This window comes from Coregonus lavaretus (genome assembly GCF_964263955.1).
Source record: "Coregonus lavaretus genome assembly, chromosome: 26".
Taxonomy (NCBI): domain Eukaryota; kingdom Metazoa; phylum Chordata; class Actinopteri; order Salmoniformes; family Salmonidae; genus Coregonus; species Coregonus lavaretus.
Genome location: NC_140013.1, coordinates 13,278,130 through 13,298,046, shown reverse-complemented (window position 1 = coordinate 13,298,046; position 19,917 = coordinate 13,278,130). Strand labels below are relative to the sequence as shown.

General features: G+C 41.8%; 1 protein-coding gene and 1 pseudogene across 2 annotated transcripts; both read left to right on the top strand.

The window, feature by feature from the left end:
- Positions 1 to 1,558: 1,558 nt before the first annotated feature.
- Positions 1,559 to 5,526, top strand: LOC311101517 (myelin protein zero-like protein 3; annotated as a pseudogene). The gene is made up of 5 exons: positions 1,559 to 1,567; positions 1,703 to 1,922; positions 2,560 to 2,685; positions 3,672 to 3,740; positions 3,882 to 5,526. The product of its transcript is annotated as a myelin protein zero-like protein 3 (transcript).
- A 1,422-nt stretch (positions 5,527 to 6,948) lies between these two features.
- On the top strand, positions 6,949 to 18,879 carry LOC311101272 (uncharacterized protein). The gene is made up of 3 exons (XM_084142403.1): positions 6,949 to 7,153; positions 12,778 to 13,396; positions 18,041 to 18,879. Exons 1-3 carry the CDS (start codon positions 7,124 to 7,126, stop codon positions 18,121 to 18,123), a joined length of 732 nt encoding a protein of 243 aa, XP_083998529.1. The 5' UTR covers positions 6,949 to 7,123; the 3' UTR covers positions 18,124 to 18,879.
- Positions 18,880 to 19,917: the final 1,038 nt, after the last annotated feature.

The following is a 19,917-nucleotide window of genomic DNA, read 5'->3' as shown; positions in this document are numbered from 1 at the left end:
CTGTGTCAGTGTTAGCAGATAGAGTGGGCTGTAACGTCACTAACACAAACTCTTTTTCCTAGGGGTGTGTCGGCTTGGCTGTATAAGCATATCTGGGGTTGGTCAATACCAGAGTATACCGGAATCCAACAACATCCTTGGTTTCATTCCTTTATTTACTTGAACAAGTTTGTTCTGTGCAACTATAGACGGATAGGGAAACATGTATAACTTTTCGCCGCATAGCCCAACAGAGCTAACCAACACAACAGAGCTAGAGAGTGAATTTGTCTCTCATGGCACATTTATTTCCATCCAATTTCATTAGCGGATTTGGCCACTTTTATTGCCACAATCGTATATCAAAAGGAACTGTGAATATGCATTTGAAAACTCAATCAGAAATATAATTTATCAGCCAAGGCTTGAGAACTATGAATTGGTGGTGTGCTTCAGTCTCCCTGCATAATTATCAATATCTTGATGATAATTAATTTCCAGGATTGAAAAGGCAGCTCAAAATGTCCAATGATTAAATCACATATCCGTAGCAACGGATAGCGAGGGAGGACTTGGATGGCTTGTGATTAAATTCCTCTGAATGACACTGAATGAACAACTCCAGTCAATCAATGTCCTGTATAAGACATGAGCAAATCAATTCAAATCCATTTTAATGCCTATGATCCACCAGGTTTTTATTCGTTGAGTCACTACAGTTACTGTAACCACAATTCTTTTAACCACAGGCCCTAACATTTGCACCCTGAGAGATGGTTTCCTGGACCCAAATTAGTCCTGGATTGAAAATTATTCTCAATGGTGAATCTCCATTGAAAGTGAGTTTTAGTCCAGGACTAGCTTTAATCTGGGTCTGGCTCTGAATGTTTCAGAGGCACTTGGCTAGGTGTAACCTGTCTGAGGTAGGCCTAAGTATCTGACTGAGTTGACTGGGTGCAGTGATTAGATTTAATGTGCTGTCAGTATCAGCTCTCTCAGCTCTATGGCTGTCTGAACTGAAGTGCCTCCAGGAGAACCCAGCCCATACAGAGCTATAAAACAATATAACTGTTAAGCACCATTGATTGTTAACAGGCCTGCTGTGTGTTCGTCTTTGTGTATATTTTCCTGTGGCGTTCATTCCCTATGTGTAGTTTGTTTTCTTCAACGTGGCTCTTAAACACTTCTTACGCTTCGATCACACCGACAGCGTCATTGCATTATGGTACACCAGAAGTACATTCATTTCCAATGGAACGCTGCGTTTGCCTTGCAGCATTGCGTTGCAGAGGCAGTTGCAATGCGTTCTGTGTGGTGCATACGTTGGATTTATCGAATGTATGCGTCAAACTGTATGCATAAACAGGTTGACAGAAATGGTAGCAGAAGGTGAAAGTTGAACTTTTGTTGCACAGATGATGCTGCGTAGCATTTTGCGCAATGACGCTGTTGGTGTGATCAAGGCGTTATTGTCTATTGGTATTACTGTCTGATGAGTAAAACCCTATTTTAGCTTCAACTTTATTCAAACCCCTATTCGAAACCAGTCCCAGCCTTCTACCCCCATACTTTTCGAAACATGGTAATGGTTAGTGTGACTGATGCAGTATTTCTGTTGTCTGTGTCTTGTAAAGTGGCTCTGTAGTTGCCAAGGTCTGAGTAACATTGTCCTAACCCTATGCCCAGAGTCATCACAATCTCTCCTCTTCTCTTTGTTCCCCAGTTCTTCCACTTCTCCTCTCTGGCGTTCCCTCCGCGGGACGGACCGTTTAACGGCCACGTGAAGTGGCTGGGCAGCCCGGGGCGAGGCCTCCATCCAGCTCCTCAACGCCTCCCTCAACGACAACGACACCTACACCTGCTCCGTCAGAACCCCCCCCCCCCCCCCCCCGATGTCCGCGGATTCCCCACCTCACAGACTGTCCTCACCGTGACGCCCAAAGGTGAGACAATTCCTCAGAGAAATTGATATTTAGGGCCAAATTCTGGATGGGTGCATGTCAATCATGCATTGATGTTAATGGGACTTTTGACCACATTTACCAGTAAGAACATTTGTGTGCGTCTCAAGTCAGGATTTGGCCCTTAATTGAGAGGCAGGAGTTTAGGATTTGTTAGTAAAGGTGGATTGTGGGTTCACCCTATTGACCTTAGGAATGATGACGTGTAGAACATGACTGTGTGGGAATTGTGGCACTGGGGAGATTTACTTCTCATTGGGCAGTAAAACCTACCTCGTGTTCAATGCTGGAATGGTCGGTCACATATTTATTGATGCCTTTTCAAATACTTATAGATTTAGGTACGTGTGCACTACAGATTGAGTCATATTTTTCACAAAGCTAAAATAATCTCTCTTTTAGATGTTTTTGAGGACAGGATGCAGATTCATTTTACGGGTTTATTAAAGCAATTGTACACGAGAGGGTCGTGCTAAACAACCTTTTTAGCACGGCTGTGCTGCGGTCATAGGTACAAGGCGGATCTCGTACCAAAAGAGATCATGGAATCTTTACCGTCTCCACTTTGTGCTGACACTGAGTATGTATGTGGTTATGATGAACCCTTGCCTCTCCACAGTGCTTGCGGTTAGCTTCTTGGACGTGGCGGTGCTTTTAGCCTTCATCCTGCTTCCTTCCGCAATCATTGCGCTGGCTCTGCTGGGTCGCATGTGCTGCCCTCCGAAGGACAAGAGCCAGGCCCAAGGTTACCACTCCCCATTGAGTGGATTTACTCCTCATTCAGTGCACCAGTTCTTCAGGGCCTCCTAGACATACAGAACCAGTCAAAAGTTTGGACACACCTACTCATTCAAGGGTTTTTCTTTATTTTTACTATTTTCTATTGTGGAGGCCAGGTCATCTGATGCAGCACTCCATCATTCTCCTTCTTGGTAAAATAGCCCTTACACAGCCTGGAGGTGTGTTGGGTCATTCTCCTGTTGAAAAACAAATGTTAGTCCCACTAAGCCCAAACCAGATGGGATGGCATATCGCTGCAGAATGCTGTGGTAGCCATGCTGGTTAAGTGTGCCTTGAATTCTAAATAAATCACAGACAGTGTCACCAGCAAAGCACCACCACACCATAACACCTCCACCTCCATGCTTTACGGTGGGAAATACACATGCGGAGATCATCCGTTCACCCACACCGCGTCTCACAAAGACACGGCGGTTGGAACCAAAAATCCAAATAATGTATTTGTTTAACACTTTTTTGGTTACTACATGATTCCATATGTGGTATTTCATAGTTTTAATGTGTTCACTATTATTCTACAATGTAGAAAATTGTAAAAATAAAGACAAACCCTTGAATGAGTAGGTGTGTCCAAACATTTGACTGGTAGTGTATGGACATATGACTTTAAAGAAGTGATATGGTTTCTGGTAAAGGGAGCCCCCATCGCTGACTTGCTGAATGGACACTATGGCTTTTTCTCAATGAATCTTTCCTTGATTCCTTGGGTCCTCTCTCCTCGCCTCCTTCTCAAAATTAATTGGAAAAGAGGGTCCGAGGGGCGGGAAAGTGGACCTTCTCCTCCAATACGATTGAAAAGAAGCTGAGCAGAGAGGAAGCGAGAAATCGAGGAAAGATTAATTGAGAAACGGCCTTGAGCCAATATAGCAAATTGCTTATGCTGACTGTTTTGTGATTTGACCAATTTGAACTCTACCATCTTTTTGACAGAGAGGAGCCTGGCTTCAAGCAGATCCACAGCAAGGAGAAAACATGACATGCTGCGACCTATATTTGCTGGTATGGCATATTTTCTTTGCTTATGAATTACTTAGGGGCACATGTCTCGCCCGATCAATTTCATATTCTAAATGTAGTTTATGTCTGACAATATGAGATGTCTATGAAATATTTATCTGTTACCCCACTTCCTGTTTCTAGGATTCCGACTATGAGGATAACTACATCCACAAAGAGAGGTCTCCAGCTCAGGGAGAGACCATGGCACGAGTCTCAGTGCTAGAGACCCCTGGTGGTGGTGGTCTGTAAGAACAGCGTCCACCTCCATGCCTTGCCAATGGGAGGGGTTAAATAGAATTCTCACTTACACTGTTTGTTAAAAATGCCAAGATTCCTGGACTTGGTTCTGTGGAAGGGGCAGTCTCTCACACACACTCCTCCCTTCTCTCATGGCTTGTCCACAGCTGATTCCGCTGTTGGGATAAATGTGGATCCAGTGCCGGACACACACGTACGTTTATCACTATACTCTAAACATTTGTGGATAGATTTTCTTATTATGAAGGAGAAGCATATATTACTAAGTTATTGTCTGCTTTATAACTTTTGAAATTTAGAAGAATTGTTTTTGTACAGTTATTATGAGAGTTTTTGTTGAACTATCGGTCTAGAATTATAGACAGTCTTTACCTGTGGCTACATCTGCTTGATTGAGTCCATTTAGTATTATTTTAAACATATCATTCAGAGTTAGTGTTACTTTTGAACTAGTTGATATAACTACATTCAGGAGTGGATATATTATGACCTCACGTTCTGAGGTTGAATGAATTTACTGGATTTGATTAACATGTTGGAATTTGGATGTACAGTGTAGTGATTGTTGTGGAATATATGTATTTGCAAATTATATTATAATTCTGCTTAGTAAAATATGTCCATTGGTTAAATGGTTAGTCAATTTACCATGTAAGTTGAACTACAGTACATTTTCAATAATGTTGGTCTTTAAACCTAATCTAACTTAAAAACTGGCACCCATGTTGTTTGAAATCCCTATCCATGTTGCTGGTGTGAACTACACTGAACAAAAATATAAACGCAACATGTAAAGTGTTGGTCCCATGTTTAATGAGCTGAAATAAACGATCCCAGAAGTGTTCCATACGCACAAAAAGCGTATTTTTCTAAAATGTTGTGCACAAATTTGTTTACATCCCTGTTAGTGAGCATTTCTCCTTTGCCAAGATAATCCAGCCACCTGACAGGTATGGCATATCAAGAAGCTGATTAAACAGCATGATCATTACACAGGTGCACCTTGTGCTGGGGACCATAAAAGGCCACTTTAAAATGTGCAGTTTTGTCACACAACACAATGCCACAGATGTCTCATGTTTTGAGGGAGTGCGCAATTGGCATGCTGACTGCAGGAATGTCCACCACAGCTGTTGCCAGAGAATTGAATGTTCATTTCTCTACCATAAGCTGCCTCCATCATCGTTTTTTGAGAATTGGCTGTATGTCCAACTGGCCTCACAACCGCAGACCACGTGTAACCACACCAGCCCAGGACCTCCACATCCAGCTTATTCACCTGTGGGATCGTCGGTGGGGGTGTGCTGAGGAGTATTTTTGTCTGTAATAAAGCCTTTTTGTGGGAAAAAACTCATTCTGATTGGCTGGGCCTGGCTGCCAAGTGGGTGGGCCTATTCCCTCCAAGGCCCACCCATGGCTGCACCCCTGCCTAGTCATGTAAAATCCATAGATTAGGGCCTAATGAATATATTTCAATTGACTGATTTCCTTATATGAACTGTAACTCAGTAAAATATTTGAAATTGTTGCATGTTGCATTCATATTTTTGTTCAGTATAATAACCAATAGCAGTCCAATAAATTAGTAATGAGAGTATTTTATTTTTGTTATAAAATAAATAGCTTGTCAGATTCATTTTCTCAGTCCAATTGATTTTGGCATTTCATCCTAAATTATTTACAATAACGGTGAAATTATTGTTATTTCTACCCCGTTTGAACTACCATGGCAACACATTTGTGTTGGATTCAGTGATTCATAGAAATCTAGAAGGACCACTGGTTTATGCTGTTGAGTGTAACCGTAATATTACAGTTTGAACATCTTGAAGAACGATCTGGCCTTAATGACCATGTACTCTTATGATCTCCACCCGGCAGAGCCAGAAGAGGACTGGCCACCTCTCAGAGCCTGGTTCCTCTCTAGGTTTCTTCCTAGGTTCCTGACTTTCTAGGGAGTTTTTCCTAGCCACCATGCTTCTACCTCTGCATTGATTGCTATTTGGATTTTAGGCTGAGTTTCTGTATAAGCACTTTGTGACATCTGCTGATGTAAAAAGGGCTTTATGAATACATTTGATTGATTGATACAGTCCAAATAACAATAATAGATTTGAGTGGCTGGCTGGCTGGCATGCAGGCCACAGTGGTGGATGGACATCTCAGTAGAATATTGTAATGATTTCCCTGCAGCACATGTGAGGACAGAGCAGAGACCCCTGGATCCTGTCTTCATGTGTCTGGAATCTGCTCCCCCCCTCTCTCCACCTCCTCTCTCTCCCCCTCTCTCTCTGGTCAAAGAGGGGGTGGGGGCTCTCACCACAGTGTACACTGTGCCTGGTCATCACAGAAGATTCTGTGCAAATTTGGGCAGAGAGGAGGGAATGGAGCCTGGCTGCTGCCACACCCAGCCTTCCTCCTCTCCTCCATGGCCACGGCACTGTGAGAGCTGGTAGTGTTTCCATGTGAACAGAGCACTGAAGATAAATTGACGTGTGTAAGCATTATCATTCAGTTTCACACATCCTCATTGGCAGCAACATGCAGGTGTCTCTGCCAGAACAGGGAATTGGCGTAGGTAATTTAGACTGGAGCTTGGTTTATATATTGATCTTTACCAACACCCTCTTTAATAGAAACGCTATTCAACAGGACCACCGCCCCAGTGTAACACGGGAATTGAAAAAGCAAAAGAATGGGAATTGTCTGTTGACAGATTGGATGTATTCAATCATTCATACAGGGAAGGAGCCATGTGTAGGGTGGGGTTGTAGCTCTCGCCGGTGCAAGGCTGCATGCCGGTTGCCTGTGGAGGAGAGAGGGGGAGGGAGAAGAGAGGGATAGGTTCATCACAGAGAGAGAAGGAGGGGGTGTCAGCGTGAAGAGAGGGAGGGGAAGGGAAGGAGGGGTTTTAAAGGGTGGGCTTGTAGTCATTGTTAGCCAGCAAGTCAGAGAGAGGCGCGACCAGACAGACAGTGAGTGTGTGTGCAAATTGTGATGAGTAAAAGCATTAGGCGACTCAGCTGTTGATACAGCCAGTGAGCGTGTGCGAGAGCGAGGGAGTGAGAGAGAAGTGTAAGGCAAAAAGGAAGGAACGAAGGGAAAAGAGAAAGGATACTACAAGTATGCTGTGCTGCATAAGAAGAACAAAACCGGTAACTGCTTTCTTTACAGATTCTCTCATTCACATCTGTCATTTTCAAAATGTGTCTAAATTGGTCAACATTTGGACTAATTACTTCAGTAACTGATCTGAGGATATGCTTGTCTCATTGTCTTGTCTTCTTGGCTCACTGGGACTTCAGTGATGTCTCGGATGAAAAACGGACACGCCTTGTTAATATAATTATGTTTGAATGAGTGTAGTAGCCACAATGCTGCCAGACCTCACATTGTAATAGCAGTAAGATAAGCCTGTAACATGATGCTGAGGTCTTTTATACTATTATCGATCCACTACTTTAAACACTGAAAGATGTATTGATAGACACTTGATGCACCTGTTTGATGCCTTCTGTGATTGCCTTGACTGCTTTGTACTGTGATCAGGGGATACATGAAGACTGGGGATACCGTCTCCATTGAGCACAATACTTTCTTATTACCTTAAGGCTGCTCTTAATTGATGTACTAATTGCTGCTAAAAAAGTATATTTCGGTGTTATCTCTAAGAAACAGGAGGATAGAGAGGCATGTTTGCTGAGGAAAAAGGGTGGGGTAAGGAACCACTGACTAAGACTCAAGTCCTCTGGCCACGGTGTCTCCAGGGACTACAATAGGAATAAATTAGGACCTTAAAGGGATTAGCACGGTTCTGGGGTTAAAAGTGTCTACACATGTTTATGGGTGCATAGTTGTGAAAAAACAGATGAATACATGACAGAGAGATCCTTTCTCAGAAAAGGAAGGTGTTGTGAATCTACGGGTGGGTCTTGGAGATGTACAGTATGAGATAATACCTTGCTGTAAGTAGCTATCAGAAGGGCTTTTTTATTAGCACAGAGCTATCTATCTACAGAAGCAATCTAGAGTGATCGGGATTTTATCGGCTTCATAAAGCACTGGATTCCATCAACATCTGATTGCTGCTTAAATGTCAGCATGTATGAGTCATTTTAGCTCAGCCAGACTGCACATTGCACTGAAGTGGGTGAAGCATCCCTCTTACTCTCTCTCTCACTTTAATACTGCATTAAACCCTATCTCCACACAATGCTGCGATCTGAATCGTACACTACGCTCACCACAGGGAAAACCGCCTCCCATGCAGCATCCAGCCCTTAGACTCTGCTTTCTGCTTTTGAGGAATGGATAATGAATGAATGAATGAAGTCTCGGTATTTAGAAGGATGAACAGAAAGCATGTAAATGGTGCAACAAGAGAGATTGCTCTCAGCATGCTGTTAAAAGCACAGAGAGCTACACACCCATGTAGCAGCCTCAGTAGCAGCAACCGGCTTTTTCAACGGAGCCACCAGCCCTCGCTGTCAGACCAGCTGTGAATGTGGAGCCTTTGTTCAAACGAGAGAGAGCAGACTAATGTAATTAAATGAGGGTGGCTATTATGGCTGGATATTATCTGGTTGCAAACATCATTCTTGGGGCCATCGAAAACATGTACAACGCTGCTAATCAATTCACCGTCCTGGGAATAAGGCGTGTGTCTGAGAGGCATGGGGCTGTGCGGATAGGTGAATCTATTCTCCTCCACCTGAACCCCCCCCCCCCCTCTCTCTCCTGCAGGAGGAGGGATAGGAGAGGAGACAGCTGGATGAAAGGGTGTGGTGCTGTGCGAGTGGGTAGTAGCAGCTCAGGGGGAATGGGGGAGATTCAGCTGCAGACTGCAACACTGCCTGCTTGCTCTCTAGTCTTTCTCATTCCCATCCACTAGAAAACCAGACATATTTAAATCAATATGGGATTCATTCAAGGATATACATTTACTTGACACACTGCGACAGACGCAATATATTTCTTGGCAGACTTATTTTTTACCTTCTCCCTGTCTGGTTTCAGTGGTCATGTGTATGTTACACTGTGAGAGCCAAGCTATCTTTTTAATAAGGGCAATATAGCAATATTAGCCTACCTCATTTGCATACCTAGGTATTTCTGTCCTTGCATCAGCATGCTGCGTTCACCTATGTAGAGAAGCTAGGGAGCGTCTGCTTGAGTGAATAAGAATAGAAAGAGGATACATACCGGCTGTGTGCATTTGTGCAAGCAGCGGTCTCCTTTCCCTCCTGTGGCAAAGTCCCTAATGGTTTCCAAACTGAGACAGCGGTCTGATGTGGGGGATGGTGGCTGGCTACCGTTGAAAGATCCATCCATAAACTCACTGTGGGGTGTGGTTCACACGGGGTTGCCCACCCAAGGACAGTGGCTGGGGCCCGAGATATACAGTTGTCTTTCAGATACTGTAGCCTGGCTTTTATTGGTGATGTATCATCTACAGGCAATCAGCTATCTAAAAGGGCAAATGCAACTAGTGTTCTTGGGAGACAGTTTTGAGATATGTTCATTTTATGAATGGAAAGATCATGCACTGAGTGACATAAAGGAATCAGACTGTTGTTTAAATACAGTTGTCTGAAGCTGTCTCAGGAGTCTGGATGTCAATTGACATGCCAATTATTTTTAACATCAATTGATTATTCAATTATTTTTAGATCTTCAATGATTAAGGTTTAAAAGGGATATAGGCTTGTAGGAAAATAACATTGTAACTGTCTATATATAACTCTCCCCAGACATCTGGTTGTAAGACATTTCCTAATGTCAGATTACATCAGTTTGATATGGCTCTCAAAATGATGTTCTGTACATTGGTTAACGACGGACATTAACATGCAAATATATTGCCTTGGACATTCTACCATTCATATTAGGTCTGAATCATGAGTCTGGGAAGCCGCCGTCTAACATGGCAGGTAGACTTTACAAATTCACTGTTTTGTGGGTTGAACGGACAATATCAATTGGTTAACATTGATTGTGGTAAAATTGTTGTAAAGTCAATGTAATGAGTTCTATTCTCCTATTCTCAATACATTTACCCGACCGAACAAACAAAAAACCCACCTAAAATCCCCAAATGGACAATGAAATATCTTCCCTTAATACCAAAATGATGTCATCTCTCATATTCCCAAAACAGTTTACAATTTAAGTTTAGCAGAGCGACTTACAGTAGTGAGTGCATGAATTTTCCATACTGGTCCACTGTGAAAATTGAACCCACAACCCTGGTGTTGCAAGCACCATGCTCTACCAACTGAGCCACATGGGACCCCAAAAATATTTTGGGTATCTTAGATTGTTCTGGGAATTCAAAATGGTTGTCATTTTTAGGAGCTGCTCTTATCCAGAGCAACTAGGGTCAAGCGTCTTGCTCAAGGGCACATTGACAGATTGTTCACCTAGTCAGCTCAGGGATTCAAACCAGCAACCTTTCGGTTACTGGCCCAACGCTGTAGGCCGTCATTGTAAATAAGAATTTGTTCTTAACTGACTTGCCTAGTTAAATAAAGGTTAAAAAAAAGAAACAAAAAAGAAACGCTCTTAACCTCTATGCTACCTGTCGCCCTTCTCAATTGCCATAAGTCATTCTTACGGTGACTCACAACTCCAGTAAGTAATTCTTTTTGAGTAAGTGCTTAGACCAAAATTTGGCAACTGTGAGCACCTATGAGATCATGCATATTAAATATACCATTACGGCTGTGAGGGTGTGCCAGACACACTATATTCACCTCCTACTCTAACAGTCTATCAAATCTCACTACTCCATTAGCACATCAGTTCACTAAATTATTCCAAAATAATACATTGTCATGGCTTTAAAAACATTATATATTTATTGGTAGCAGGTGATTAAGACATCTTTCTCCTCCTAAATGTGCCACACACACACACACATACACACACACACACACACACACACACACTGACACACTGACCCTGAACAAACGCCCTGACCGATGTAAGAGCCAGCCCCTCCCTGCTACCCTGATTAGTAACCTGATTTATGGTTTCCTATTGGCTGCTTCCCCAAGGGGTCAGGTGTAATGTCAATCATAGTGACATATAGTCTTTCATAGCCTAAACCAGTAGTTTTCAACCTTTTTTGGTTACTGTACCACCAACAGAATTTTGCTCTACCCTGAGTACACCTGAAGTACCCACTCATGTGCATTTTAACAGTAAGCCTATGGTCTCATGAGTCTTCTCAAGTACCCTCTGTGGATAGTCCAAGTACCCCCACGGGTCCTAGTACCCCTGGTTGGGAATCACTGGCCTAAAAGAGCAGACAGGGCACTGAGTGATGAGTTACATGTAGCACTCTGGTTGTCAAGGTAACATTTGATCGTTCGACGGGAGGATGGCTCTGCATCTTGACGAGGTAGCAACCAAAGATGGATCCACAAAGCAGCTTTCAGTAATCTAGTAATTAAACAACGATGCACGCCATTTTGAATAACATAGTAATAATAGCATAATTGATGTTATTATGACTATGTTATTGAAGGTGGCGTTCAACATAATGATAGTAACCGATTACAGTATCTAAAAACATATCAAAACAAATACTAAGTGGAACATTAGATTAATCATCAAAACGTAACTGGTCCACATGCAGCACTCTTTGGTTTATTATGCAACGAGACCAAAATTGTAACATATTTGTAACAAGAAGCAAGAACCCCTCATGAAAACATCACATTGGGTAATATAGTGAAAGACAGAGCATGTAACACTCTTAGCTACATAATGGATTTAGAATCACAGTCTCTTTGATTTGGTTTAGGCCACACTGCCTGTTATGTTTGCTTTACATTGGTTCACTATTATTTTCAGATTAACATAATTTGTCTGTGTGAGATAAATGCATAATTCAAATCAATACAATCTGTTTATTTATTTATTCATTTTGAATATATTGATCATTTTTTGCTTTGTCAATTTCAACATCATTGTTTATTTTTCCTTATTTCACTTCATTTCTTTTTCATTAGATTTATAAGAACCATAACACTGCCCTCTATTTGATGGACCACTCCAACTATGGATCCCGATATCAAAGGTAACAGCTTGGCGCTCTGTACAGGCTCCAAAACCTATCCCACTCATATTCCTAATATTTTCCTAAACTCTGCTCCAGCCATGGCCACTAACTTCTTACACCCCAAACCTGAACAACCCTGCTCAGATCCACATCCCACTCTCACCGCCTGCTCGGACTGTACCTTCTTCTGCCTTGAGCTATCCACCTTTATTCTACCTTAATTTCCCTTCATTCTACTTATAACCTAGTTTCTATTGTGGGTGGTGGGTATGTTGGTGGGATGTGTTATTGGAGATGCCTTTTGGAAGCGTTCTTATTCAGAACCATTGGGATTGTATGTGAATAACATCCAATGCCATTCACCACAGTGGAATGCTATCTGTTCATCTGCCACAATAAGAGAAGCTATTGGTTGGATGTTGATAGAAAAGGGCTTCACAAAATAGTTACTGTCACTCATTATTTGGCAGGCCCATTGAGTATGGTCCTCTGATACCACTTCATTGGAGACCTTTCCCATTCAGCCATAAGGATGGGAGGCAACAGAAGGGTACCTGTTTGGTTCTTTGAAGAGGCAATTGAAAGTCTTGTTAGTTAGATAACAATAATATTGCTTCATTTTAGGGCAGACACAAAATGTAAATAGTAAGCCCTTGGTGGTTTGTTGTCCTCTAATATGCTCATCACTTCTTGACATCCTGTCTCTTTCCCAAGGTTGAGAAGAATGAAGAGGCTGACCAGGAAATCAAGCAGGATGAGAAGAAACCAGAGGACAAAGCCCACAAGGCGGCCACCAAAATCCAGGCCAGCTTCCGTGGACACATACTCCGGAAAAAAATGAAAGATGGAGAGGAGGATGAGGAGGCCAGTCCAGCTGTCCCAGAGGAGGAGGCGAAGGAGGCGGCAGACGGAGAGGAGGAGAAGAAGGAGGACGTCCCCCCTGCGACTGAGCAGGGTGCCGAGGAAAAAGCCCCCACTGAGATTAAAGAGGAGGAGACGAGCCAAGCCAAAAGCCCCACCTCAGAAAAGCCAGCAAACTCTCCTGCCCCTGTCGCCACCTCGCCTGTGGCAGCAGCAGCCTCTCCCACTGCGGCGCCTTCAGAGCCTCCCAAAGAGGAGGCCAAGGCAGAGCCCAGCGACACCAAGGAGAAGCCCAAAGAGGTGGACAGCAATGAGGCTCCGGTTTCTGCTCAAAACCCCTCCACTGATTGTGCTGAAAAGAGTGTGGAGGGTGGTGCTGCCCAGGAGGAGTCCAAACAAGCCGACGTGCCTGCTGCTACTGTCAGTGAGACGGCTGATAAGGAGGAGCCTCACCAAACACAAGACAAAAAAGGTAGGCCTTATTGTAACTCAGCCTCTGAGATGCCCATCCATGTAGATGAGCTTAGAAAAAGGCTACACAAACAACACAAGCCAAAAAGGCTACACAATAGCTTGAATAATACATTCATTATTAATAATAAAATTGTCTGTGAGCCAAATTTACAAAATGGCATAACGTCAAGCTGTTACTCATAATCTCTTTACATCTTTGATTGGTTCTATTAGCTTAGACTAAAAAGTATGAGAGAAAAGGGCAAATGCTCAGTAGGTTATCTTGTTCCAGTCCAGGAACTCCCATGAGACAGCTCTATGATGTAGCCTACCTAATGGAATATGTGCAGAATCCTCTACAGGAGGATCAATGGCGAGGTCCTAAATGGCACCCTATTCCCTACGTAGTGCACTGCTTTTGACCAGAGACCTATGGGCCCTGGTCAAAGGTAGTGCACTTTATAGGGTACAAGATGCCATTTGGGACAGAAGCTTAGACAGGACTGGGAGAAACTAGGTCATAGGGGCTGCACTGTCTGCAGGTTGTCATAGTTACACATACTTGGCTACTGGTGTAGACCCGGGATACCTGGCCATGGTTTTCAGACTTACCGAATGATAAATTACTTAAACTGGTGAATGATAAATTACTTAAACTGGTCAATTAAGTTGGAAACCAGCAGACCGTGAAGACATGCATGACCTGGAATGGCTAACCATCATATGAAGCACTGCAAAAATGTAGGTCATAAAGACCAATGTACAGGATATAGTCCAAATGGAATTCAATATTTGAGTGGAGTTCAGGTGGGCCTTCGAGCTTCAGCAAACAAAGAAAAGGAGGGGTGCTCAACAATAATGACAAAAACTACATATTTTTGTATTCAATATGAAGCAGTGGAGGTGTTTATATTATCTGTCTGGTATATCCAGGGTCTATACACAATGAAACACAAGACGGTGTTGTTGGAAGACCTTTCGCATAAATATTATTGATGGAGACTTTCATGATGAGTTAATGAATGACTGAATCAACTTTATTGATCCCCAGAGAGAGAAATCGGGATAAATAATAAATTAGCTCATCTTCTAGGATGGGTTGAAATGTCAATATTTTCACAGTGATTGCATGGTTACCACTCCCTTACCTGAAACCTGCCCATTGATTGCCCGTAGAATACTAAGTGCTGTGTGAGTCATCTATCATGAGTCACATACACGCAAGTCTAGCTCCATCTCTGATTCCCAGAGGATGACCAGCAAAGATGATGTCATGCTGATGATTAAAGTCAATGCAGTCATGATGACATCATTACCTCCAAGAAATGTGGACAATAGCTTTGATGGGAAACAACCCTGTGAGACCCATTGTTGCAAAAATGAGTTTTCTAAATTGCGTCCTGTACAGGTCCTAAACAAAGCAATTATACCAAACACTACAAAGTGCATATCCTTAGACCCAGATGTACTGCATCTCTTAGTAGTATTTGTTGTGTGTTGGTATGACTATTGTGGCATCAGTAGCCTCCGAAACATTAGAAAACTGTCCACTCGTCTGAGACCACACTGGTCCCCTACACAAGCATATGTTGTAGGCCATCCATGCAAGTACATGACTTGAAATATTTTTCCTGTCTTCTCTAAGATGTAGTGATTATGTAGAAAAAAACATATCAAGAAAAAAATATTTCGAGCTAGAGGTAGTTTTGTAAGTGATGCAAAAATGCAACATTAGGCTTGAAGGGTTGCCAAACTGAGACATTCATATACTGATAGACAAGTAAAACATTGTTTCCCTTCCAAATTCTGCAAATAATATGGATAACCAAATACTTCGAGAGTAACTTTGATCCCTTCTACACATCAAAAGAACAAAAATCAATATATATATATATATATATATATATATATATATATATATATATATTAAAAGAATACTGCCATTTTATGATAAAGAAGTAAGATAGATTATCTCTCCAAAATAACCCAGAAAGGACAACCAAATATGTTATCCATACATATAAAAAAATATATATATTTTTTTTTATTCTGTTTGAATTGGTCAAGTCGATCAATTTGCCTATTTCAGACAAAATATGACTTCATTTCAAATGTATATACCATTAGACAATATTTTAAATCACATGTAAATGTTTGATCCATTTTGATGTGATTTTAATATAATTTCAGTTTTCTTACCACACATTTTTGCTACCATTGAAGCCCAGTGTTGCATTTTTGCAATGTTTTCAGAATGTCTTTATTCAAACTTGAAATTCCAAAAACAGATTATTTTCATAATCAGAGGCCTATTCCAAGTATTTCTGAAGGGTAAAAACAAATCTGATTTGGATCTATGCTTAGGTCTCACAGGGTTAAAATTTGACTTTATAGTACAATTGCAATAAAATAGTACAATTGCTCAAATAAATCGTAGGTATAAATGTAGGCCAGCTGTACCAAAAAGTAGATTTCTTAAGATTTAGTCTTGGACTCGAGAATCCCACCTAGCAGGTTCTGAGAGGAATGAACTGTTGCTATATACAGTGGGGAAAAAAAGTATTTAGTCAGCCAACAATTGTGCAAGTTCTCCCACTTAAAAAGATGAGAGAGGCCTGTAATTTTCATCATAGGTACACGTCAACTATGACAGACAAAATGAGAAAAAATCCAGAAAATCACATTGTAGGATTTTTTATGAATTTATTTGCAAATTATGGTGGAAAGTTTCTCAATACTTTGTTATATACCCTTTGTTGGCAATGACACAGGTCAAACGTTTTCTGTAAGTCTTCACAAGGTTTTCACACACTGTTGCTGGTATTTTGGCCCATTCCTCCATGCAGATCTCCTCTAGAGCAGTGATGTTTTGGGGCTGTCGCTGGGCAACACAGACTTTCAACTCCCTCCAAAGATTTTCTATGGGGTTGAGATCTGGAGACTGGCTAGGCCACTCCAGGACCTTGAAATGCTTCTTACGAAGCCACTCCTTCGTTGCCCGGGCGGTGTGTTTGGGATCATTGTCATGCTGAAAGACCCAGCCACGTTTCATCTTCAATGCCCTTGCTGATGGAAGGAGGTTTTCACTCAAAATCTCACGATACATGGCCCCATTCATTCTTTCCTTTACACGGATCAGTCGTCCTGGTCCCTTTGCAGAAAAACAGCCCCAAAGCATGATGTTTCCACCCCCATGCTTCACAGTAGGTATGGTGTTCTTTGGATGCAACTCAGCATTCTTTGTCCTCCAAACACGACGAGTTGAGTTTTTACCAAAAAGTTATATTTTGGTTTCATCTGACCATATGATATTCTCCCAATCCTCTTCTGGATCATCCAAATGCACTCTAGCAAACTTCAGACGGGCCTGGACATGTACTGGCTTAAGCAGGGGGACACGTCTGGCACTGCAGTATTTGAGTCCCTGGCGGCGTAGTGTGTTACTGATGGTAGGCTTTGTTACTTTGGTCCCAGCTCTCTGCAGGTCATTCACTAGGTCCCCCCGTGTGGTTCTGGGATTTTTGCTCACCGTTCTTGTGATCATTTTGACCCCACGGGGTGAGATCTTGCGTGGAGCCCCAGATCGAGGGAGATTATCAGTGGTCTTGTATGTCTTCCATCCTCCATTTCTCGCTCCCACAGTTGATTTCTTCAAACCAAGCTGCTTACCTATTGCAGATTAAGTCTTCCCAGCCTGGTGCAGGTCTACTATTTTGTTTCTGGTGTCCTTTGACAGCTCCTTGGTCTTGGCCATAGTGGAGTTTGGAGTGTGACTGTTTGAGGTTGTGGACAGGTGTCTTTTATACTGATAACAAGTTCAAACAGGTGCCATTAATACAGGTAACGAGTGGAGGACAGAGGAGCCTCTTAAAGAAGAAGTTACAGGTCTGTGAGAGCCAGAAATCTTGCTTGTTTGTAGGTGACCAAATACTTATTTTCCACCATAATTTGCAAATAAATTCATTAAAAATCGTACAATGTGACTTTCTGGATTTTTTCTCCTCAATTTGTCTGTCATAGTTGACGTGTACCTATGATGAAAATTACAGGCCTCTCTCATCTTTTTAAGTGGGAGAACTTGCACAATTGGTGGCTGACTAAATACTTTTTTCCCCCACTGTATGTCTCTGCCCAAAAAAAGTCATAGGCCTTTTTGTAAGCATGTTAAGTAATAAGTGAAGTATAACAATGTGACAGCCACAGGCATATACAGACAGCTCTTTATAATGGGTCTCTGTAGAGAGGGGTCTAAGTAGCCTTTTTATTACTGTATGTCACACAGTCCACTGAGAATAAACCGGTCTCCACCTCACCGCTTACATTACTTACATATGTAGGCCTGATCTTACAAATACACATTTTGTTACTGAAAAACTGAATATTTTCACACGCAAAATGCTCTCTCTCTCTCTCGCTCTCTCTCTCTCTCTCTCTCTCTCTCTCTCTCTCTCTCTCTCTCTCTCTCTCTCTCTCTCTCTCTCGGTCTCTCTCTCTCTCTCTCTCTCTCTCTGCCTCTCTCTGCCTCTCTCTCTCTCTCTCTCTCTCTCTCTCTCTCTCTCTCTCTCTCTCTCTCTCTCTCTCTCTCTCTCTCTCTCTCTCTCTCTCTCTCTCTCTCTCTCTCTCTCTCTCGCTCTCGCTCTCTCCTCCCAATTTCTTCTTTCAGATGCTGCAGATGAATCCCAACCAGCTGAGGCCCCAGCAGAGGCAGACCAGGAGGAGTCCAAGGAGGAACAAGAGAAAGTTTAACATAGAGAAACAAATTACTATGATTACAAGTCAATTTAAAGGGTGACTCTTCTACTTCTGAATGTGAAGACAGTCCATTTTTATTTGTTTGTCATTTTTTGTGTGGCAATGATTTTCTTATGTTGGGGGAGTTTCCAAGATGCGTTTTTTGGTTCAAGCTATAAGTGGTATGATTTGGGTATGTTTTGTATATTACATGATTGAATCGATGGTTGGATGTATCCACGTTTTGAACTGAGTTTTAAAACCCTACAAAGCAGGACAGGACATTTTCATATTCTGCTTGAGTTGATCAAGCTTGATTTACGTTCTTTGAATAATTGGTCCTTCTCCTTCCTCACTTATTAAATGAAGAAGTCTGAGGTGATTTTCACAACTTTACGGAAAACGATGAATACTATGACATAAATGTTGTTGGCCCCACAACTAAAATCCCCCTTCCAAATTACATGATTAGCATGAACCATCTAACTTGCATGGGAACTCTTCCACTAAGAGGACCTTCGCAGTCACAATACAAAAAAAACGTGGCTTCTTTTTGATGTCCTTGGTGTTGTTATGACAGTTTGATATGAATTGGAATTACTCTTGCACTGATGTTAAAAAGAAAATCAAACAAACAAAACAAAAAAACGTTTCCTATGTTCCAGTGAGTGCAATGTCCAGTTTGAATCTAAGGAGTTAAATTGTGAAAAAAAAATTAAATAATGGTTTCAATGTCTGTTTTCAAAATAAAGCAATGTGCCAATTACCATCCTAAGTTGTGGAATATATTTCAAACAAAATATTTGCTAATGAAGGCTAATGATAAGCCACTTTCACATTAAGCCTGAATTAGAGTATAGTAGTATTATTATTAATGAAATCTAGAGACATCTAGTGGAGCGTAGTAGCACATGCAGCTTAGGGCTTGGGGCTCGATTCAATCCGTATCGCTGAAGTTCAGCACTATAGCACGATTGAAATTTAAAGGTAATTTCCGATTGAGCCGACCAATGCAGCGTTTACCGTGAATGCAGTTTGCTAACTTGGGAACATTGGCTTTACATTTCTATTGCGCTGTATGGCAGCTCTTCAGCGCTACATATTGAATCGAATCCCTGGCATGAAACAATACCCAGCTATTAGCTTATTAGTAACAAATGCTATACTTTTGGGTCTTGATTCAATCCGTATTGCCGAGATTCAGTGCTATAGCGCACTTGAAATGTAAAGGTTATTTCCGATTGAGCCGACATATGGCGCGGTTACAGTGAATGCAGTCTCCGTTAATGCAGGAACATTGCCTTTAAATGTCAATCGAACTACAACGCAGATCTTCAGCACTACGGATTGAATCGAGCCCAAATGACTTGATAGTAAAAACATACTGGTGGTTCGCTCACAGTTTTTAAAAAGCTAGATACGTTATAGATACACCCATTCTTCCATACTCCCAGTATTTGGCACAAACACTTCCAGTTGGTCAGGTCTGTGTTGGAGGATCAGCTAGTGTTTCATAATCACCAGATATATTTCTCATGAACTGCTAAGGCTGGACTGGTGCATGTGCTGTCCATTGTTATGGTCAATTCCACAAATTCAATTATAATTAAATTATCTTGCCCTGTAAATTCCAATTTAATTTCATTCAAATTCTAGGTCAGTCTTTGAATTCAGAGATAATTAAATTCCTCTGAATTAGAATGTTAGGTAAATTCCCCAAAAATATTATCCCCCAAAATTCCAAAGATTCCAGTTCCCTCTGGCTTTCAGGCTGATTATATCAATGTTCAGACAGCCTAGCTATACTGG

Excerpts from the sequence above, each read along its gene's own strand:
- LOC311101272 (XM_084142403.1), top strand. The coding sequence starts at position 7,124 with ATGCTGTGCTGCATAAGAAGAACAAAACCG. Across the intron at positions 7,154-12,777 it reads GCATAAGAAGAACAAAACCG|GTTGAGAAGAATGAAGAGGC; the intron begins GTAACTGCTTTC and ends CTCTTTCCCAAG. Across the intron at positions 13,397-18,040 it reads CCAAACACAAGACAAAAAAG|ATGCTGCAGATGAATCCCAA; the intron begins GTAGGCCTTATT and ends TTCTTCTTTCAG.